Here is a 7,016-nt window from a genome sequence, read left to right as displayed (position 1 = left end):
CCCAACTACTCGGGAGGCTGAGGCATGGGAATTGCTTGAACCCGAGAGGCAGAGGCTACAGTGAGCCGAGATCATGCCACTGCGCTCCAGCCTGGGCAACAGAGTGAGACACTGTCTCAAAAAAAAAAAAAAAAAAAAAAAAAGGATGATACACTTATGACCGACTGAGGTCCATCTGAAAAATGCAGAGTTTGTTTAATATATGGAAAATTTATGTTATATACTATATCAGTAGGAAAAAGGACAAGAACCACATGATCATCTCAATAGACACAGAGAAAGCATTTGACAAAATCTAACACTCTTTCATGATAAAACACTCAAGAAACTAGGAATAGAAGAGAACTTCCCCAGTGTGATGAAGGGCGTGTATGAAAACCCACAGCTAACATACTTAATGGTGAAAAGAGCATACTTTTCCCCTAAGATCAGAAACAAGACAAGGATGTCCACTCTTGCCATGTCTAGTTAACATTGTCCTGGAGGTTCTAACCAGGACGTTTAGGGAAGAAAAATATATAAACGGCATCTAAACTGGAAAAGATGAAACAAGACTATCTCTGTTTATAGATGACATTATCTTGTATGTAGAAAATCCTAGAGAATCCACTAAAAGTCTATTAGAATTAATATATAAGGTCAGCAAGGTTGCAGAATGTAAGATCAATGTAAGAAAATAAGTTGTGGTCGGGCACGGTGGCTCACACCTGTAATCCTAGCACTTTGGGAGGCCAAGGCAAGCACATCACCTGAGGCCAGGAGTTCAAGACCAGCCTGGCCAACACAGTGAAACCCTGTCTCTACTAAAAATACAAACATTAGCCAGGCATGGTAGCACACACCTGTAGTCCCAACTACTTGAGAGGCTGAGGCACGAGAATCACTTGAACCCAGGAGGCAGAGGTTGCAGTGAGCTGAGATCAGGCCACTGCACTTCAGCCTGGGCTACAGAGCAAGACTCTATCTCAAAAACAAACAAAAAAAATCAGTCGTATATTAATATACTAGCAATTAACAATTTGACAATGAGATTAATAAAACAATCCCAGGGCTGGGCACGGTGGCTCATGCCTGTAATCCCAGCACTTTGGGAGGCCGAGGTGGGCAGATCACAGGGTAAGGAGTTCGAGACCAGCCTGGCCAACATAGTGAAACCCCGTCTCTACTAAAAATACAAAAAACTAGCCAGGTGTGGTGGCGGGCACCTGTAATCGCAGCTACTCGGGAGGCTGAGGCAGGAGAATCACTTGAACCCGGGAGGTGGAGGTTGCAGTGAGCCGAGATCACACCACTGCACCACTCCAGCCCAGGCGACAGTGTGAGACTCCGTCTCAAAAGAAAAAAAAAGAAAAGAAAAGAATTCCATTTATGATAGCATCAATACAAATAAAATACTTAGGAATAAATTTAACAAAAGAAATGTATGACTTGTATACTTGAAAACTACTAAACATCATTGAATTTAATTAAGGAAGCCTTAAATAAATGGAAGGATATCCCACGTTCATGGGCAGGAAGACTTGATATTCCAAAGATGAAATACCCTTCAGATTGCCTTACAGATGCAACACAATCCCAATGAAATTCCATCTGGTTTCTTCACAGAAACTCACTGTGATTCTAAAATATATATGGAAATGCAAGGGACCTAGACTATTCAAAGCACTCAAGGAGAAGAACAAATTTGTAAACGTCACATTTACTGATTTTAAAACTTTCTACAAAGCTACAGTAATCAAGACTGTGTGGTACTGTGTAAAGATAGACATATAGGTCAATGGAATAAGATTGAGAATCCAGAAATAAACTTACACACTTACGGCCAGTTGATTTTCGACAGTAATGCCAAGACAATTCAATGAGGAAAACAATTTTGTCTTTTCAACAAATAGTCCTAGAACAACTGGATAGTCACATGCGAAATAATGAAGTTGAAACTTGTGGCCAGGCACAGTGGCTCATGCCTGTAGTCCCAGCGCTTTGGGATGCCGAGGCGGGTGGATCACTTGAGGTCAGGAGTTCAAGACCAGCCTGGCCAACATAGTGAAACCCTGTCTCTACTAAAATTACAAAAAAATTGACTGGGCATGGTGGTACGTGCCTGTAATCCCAGCTATTCGGGAGGCTGAGGCAGGAGAATCACTTGAACCTGGGAGGCAGAGGTTGCAGTGAGCTGAGATCATGCCCCCGCAGTCCAGCCTGGGCAACAGAGTGAGACTCTGTCTCAGAAAGAAACTTGCTCTCATACTATATACAAAAATTAAAACAGACCAAAACTTAAATGTACGAGCTAAAACTATAAATCTCTTAGAAGAAAACATAGGTGTTAATCTTCGTGACTTTCGATTAGACAATGATTTCTTAGATGTGACACCTAAAGTACAAACAGCTAACCAAAAGGAGACAAAACTAAAAGTTTTTGCATTGTAAATAATACCATCAAGAAAGTGAATATGATCAGGCATGGTGGCTCACGCCTGTAATCTCAATACTTTGGGAAGCCAAGGTGGGAGGATTGCTTGAGCCCAGGAGTTTGATCCCACCCTGGGCAACATGGCAAGACCCCATCTCTAACAAAAAAAAAAAGAAGAAGAAGAAAAAAGTTAATAGCCAGTCCATAGATTGGGAGGAAAATATTTGCAAATCATATAGCTGATAAGAGTCTTATATCCAAGATAGATAAACAACTCTTACTGGCTGGGCGCAGTGGCTCACACCTGTAATCCCAGCACTTTGGGAGGCCGGGGCGGGAGGATCACCTGAGTTCGGGAGTTCACGACCAGCCTGACCAACATGGAAAAACCCCATCTCTACTAAAAATGCAAAAAAATTGGCCTGGTGTGGTGGCACATGCCTATAATACCAGCTACTGGGGAGGCTGAGGTGGAAGAATCGCTTGAACTCGGGAGGCGGAGATTGTGGTGAGCCGAGATCGTGCCATTGCACTCCAGCCTGGGTGATAAGAGTGAGACTCCATTTCAAAAAAAAAAAAAAAAAGAACTCTTACCAATCAACAATAAAATATAATTCAGTTTTAAAATGGGCAAAGCAATAAGTATACAAAAAGGTGCTCAACGTCATTTGCCATCAGAGAAATGCAAATCAAAACCACAATGAGATGCAGTTTCACATCTACTAGGATCTACTAGGATGGCTATAAACAAAGACAGATGATAGTAAGTCTTAGCAAGAATGTGGAGACACTGAAAGCCTCATACATTGTCAGTAGGATGGGAAAATGGTATAGCTGCTTTGGCAAACAGTTTAGCAGTTTATCAAAAGGCTAAATAAAAACCTAGAGATACCATATGATCCAGCAATCCCACTCTTAGTTTTCTCTACCCAGGAGATAAAAAAATATGTCATATATGCAAAAGCTTGTACCCAAATGTTTATGCAGCAGTAGTCATAATAGCCAAAAAGTGGAAAAACCCAACATGTCCATCAGCTGATAAATGGGCAAATAAAATGTGGTCTATCCATACAGTGGAGTAGTATTCAGCCATACAAAGGAATGAAGTACTGATACATGCTACAACATGGATGAAGCTTGAAAACATTTTGCCTAGTGAAAGAAGCCAATCACAAAAGACCATATATGATAGGATTCCATTTATATGAAATATCCAGAGTAGGACATTAAAATCTGTAGAGACAAAAAATAGATGAGTGGTTGTCCAGGGTTTTGGGGTGGGGTGATGGGGTTGTCGGGTGATCACTAAACAGTATATTTCTTTTTTTGTTAATGAAAATGTTCTAAAATTAAGTGTGGTGATGTTTACATCAACTGTGTGAATGTACCAAAAGCCACTGAATCATGTACTTTAAATGAGTGAATTGTATGGTATGTGAATTATATCTCAATAAAACTGTTAAGAACAAAAGAAGAAAGGAGACATCTCTGTAAAGTGATGACAACTTTACATTTTACAGGAATATATATTCCACATTGACAAGGATCTTTGTTTTGCTCACTTCTGTATTTCCAATGTCTAGAGCAGTGACTGGCAAGTAGTGCACACTCAATAATGTTTAGTGAATGATTTTAATCATTATTAAAGCAAAATCTACCTTTCAAAAAATGAAGGAAATAGGGCAACAAAAAGTACTGTGGGCTTTTCAGTGACTGGAAAGTCAGAGGAAACAGCTAGTTTGAAGAGACACAGTTGGTTTTAGGAGAATAATCTTTGGGATGGAGAGACCTAGAAACTATTGGATAATGTTGGCCTAGAGTTCAAGGGAGAAGTTGGACTGGACTTTGCAATTAAGAGTTGTCTTTGGGAGGCCAAGGTGGGTGGATCACGAGGTCAGGAGTTCGAGACCAACCTGACCAACGTGGCGAAACACCGTCTCTACTAAAAATACAAAAAAATTAGCCAGGCTTGGTGGTACATGCCTGTAATCCCAGCTACTCAGGAGGCTGAGGCAAGAGAATCACTTGAACCCAGGAGGCGGAGGTTGCAGTGAGCAGAGACCGAGCCACTGCACTCCAGCCTGGGTGACAGAGGGAGACTCCGTCTCAAAAAAAAAAAGAGTTGTCTGCATAGAGGTGAAAATGAAACTTTGGGAGTAATGAGATAATGGAGACAGAGAATATATAGAAAAGAAGGCTAAGAAGAGAATCTCTCTTTTTTTTTTCTTTTTTTTTTTCCTGATCTCACTCTGTCATCCAGGCTGGAGTGCAATGGCGCCATCTTGGCTCACTGCAACATCTGCCTCCTGGGTTCAAGCGATTCGTCTGCCTCGGCCTCCTGAGTAGCTGGGACTACAGGCACATGCCACCATGCCAGGCAAATTTTTTTGTATTTTTAGTAGAGACAGGGTTTTGCCATGTTGGCCAGGCTAGTCTTGAACTCCTGACCTCAGGTGATCCACACGCCTCAGCCTCTCAAAGTGCTGGGATTACAGGCATGAGCCACCATGCCCAGCTGAGAATCTATTTCATGTATAAGAAAATGAAAAGAAGACAATGAAATTTGTAAGGTAGGAAAAGAATTAGGATGGTATGGGAAAGTTATTGGTAGTGCTAACGATGCTGGGAGAGAAGCCAAAGAAGATGGTGACTGTAAAAAGACCATTGAATTTAACAAGTAGGAAATTCCAGGACAATTGGTAGGAACTACTTACAAGGGGATTATGGAGTGAGCAGTAATGACAATTGGAAGCACTAAACATAGACCTCTCTTTCAAGAAATCTGGTGCTAAGAAGACTGTTGACTTTTCTCTTTTCACCGGACTAGCTTAGTCCTCTGGCTGTGTTTCTTTCATTATCTTGACTTCTCATTTCAACACACAACTTATTTTATTAGAATTGTGTTGCATGTTGTTTGTATTCTCTGGTAATCTCCATAAGAGTAGTAACCATGTCATGTTTATCTCTGTATCATAGACACCTAGCCCAGTGCCTAGTATGTAGTTGATGGCACAGTAAATATTATATTGTTGAATGAAATGAATTGTTCTAGTATGCTGGCAAAGACATGGCAAAAATGGCTGACCATTCTATCCAGATTCGATAGGAACAAGTGAAGCCAGAAGGAGCTTAATGGATTATTAGAAGAGGGAAAGGACCAAGAAATCAAAGCAGTTAAATATTGTGTGCTCAGCTGAAGCAGGTGATATCCCATAGTATTTCTTGGTATTCTTTATCTTGAATCTCTGGGAAGAAAGAGCACATTCAGTAATAACCTGTTTTATTTTATTTTAGATTCGGGGTACAGGACCAGGTTTGTTACAAGGGCATATTGCGTAATGCTGAGCTTTGGGCTTCTACTGATCCCGTCACCCAGATAGTACCCAATAGGAAGTTTTTCAGCTCTTACCCCCCTTTCTCCATCCCTCCCTCCTTTTAGAGCCCCCAATGTCTATTGTTTCCATCTTTATGTCTGTGTGTACCCAGGTTAACCTTGTTTTGTTCAAAATGAAAACCTCTTTTTTTTAGCTGCAAGTTACTTTAATTTTATAGGTGGTTGGCTATGTGATAGGCTTTCTCTTTTTTGCCAGCCACCTGGGTTTTATAATGGATGGACAGGTAGGGTTGATGGGAAAAGAATACTGGTCTATTTATCAGGAGACCTGAATCCCACCTCTGTCAATAACTACCTATGTGGAAAGGACTGTTCACTAGATGATCTTTAAGCTTCCTTCCAGACCTCACATTCTAGGATATTATTTCTAGTAGTTGACTTATGACTGAGACTCAAGAATTTGGCCACAGAGCAATAAGCCAAAGGGAAAAACTACTTCCCCTCTACACACAAACATGGTTTCTAGAACTACGAGTTTTTGACTCATAGGAGATGAAGGCAGCTCACTGTATTGTAGTTAACCTTACAAATCAAGGATGTCTTGAGAGACGCCTTAGTTATAGTATAAGGTTTTATTTTAGCTAGCTGAACAGCAATTCATATCTAGACGCCTTAGTTATAGTATAAGGTTTTATTTTAGCTAGCTGAACAGCAATTCATATCTGACTTTTTTCTTGTCAGGACCGTAAGAGGCAATATGAGCTGCTGAAACTTGAAAGAAACTTCCAGAAACAATCCAATGTGCTCAGACGTAAAACGGAGGAGGTAAGAAAATTCAGTCTGCTAGGTCAAGTATATTGTCATCTTCAGGCTTAAATACTTGCAAAGTAATATCCTTTAAACGAGCAAGTGTCCTGAGAAACCAGGGATGCCAGTCTTCACAAGCAATTCCTAAATCTTGATCGCTGTTTATATGCCATGACCTGTGAGCAGATAAAAACATGATGAAAAATGGTACTGTTCAAATAAGGATTTTTTCCTAATTGGACTTGAGCCTTTCCTGAAAAAACAAAGTGATATTGATATGTGACATTTCTAGACACCTAGTCTGCAGAACTTCCTTGATGTGTATTCCTCCCCTAGGCACCAAAGCAGTAGCTGTTCGTTATGTCCATGGAGATTTATAAACCTGGTTCCTATAGGAACTAAAACCCATGTAATTTTTATCTTTACTAATGTGCTAGAAATGGGATTTTTTTTTTTTTTTTT

The 7,016-nt window shown here is 40.4% G+C and overlaps 1 protein-coding gene across 1 annotated transcript in view; it reads left to right on the top strand.

Moving 5' to 3' along the window:
* KIF4A (kinesin family member 4A) overlaps positions 1-7,016 on the top strand; it is a gene marked incomplete at its 3' end in the record, with an annotated part of 103,927 nt that overhangs the window by 87,300 nt on the left and 9,611 nt on the right. The window contains exon 17 of the mRNA XM_017867037.1: positions 6,489-6,572. Coding sequence (XP_017722526.1) covers positions 6,489-6,572 — 84 coding nt within the window. The remainder of the gene's footprint in view (positions 1-6,488; positions 6,573-7,016) is intronic.

Source organism: Rhinopithecus bieti, unplaced genomic scaffold (genome assembly GCF_001698545.2).
Source record: "Rhinopithecus bieti isolate Rb0 unplaced genomic scaffold, ASM169854v2 scaffold_3714, whole genome shotgun sequence".
Lineage (NCBI taxonomy): Eukaryota > Metazoa > Chordata > Mammalia > Primates > Cercopithecidae > Rhinopithecus > Rhinopithecus bieti.
The sequence above is the reverse complement of the archived record's forward strand: the minus strand, read 5'-3'. Positions and strand labels throughout refer to the sequence as shown.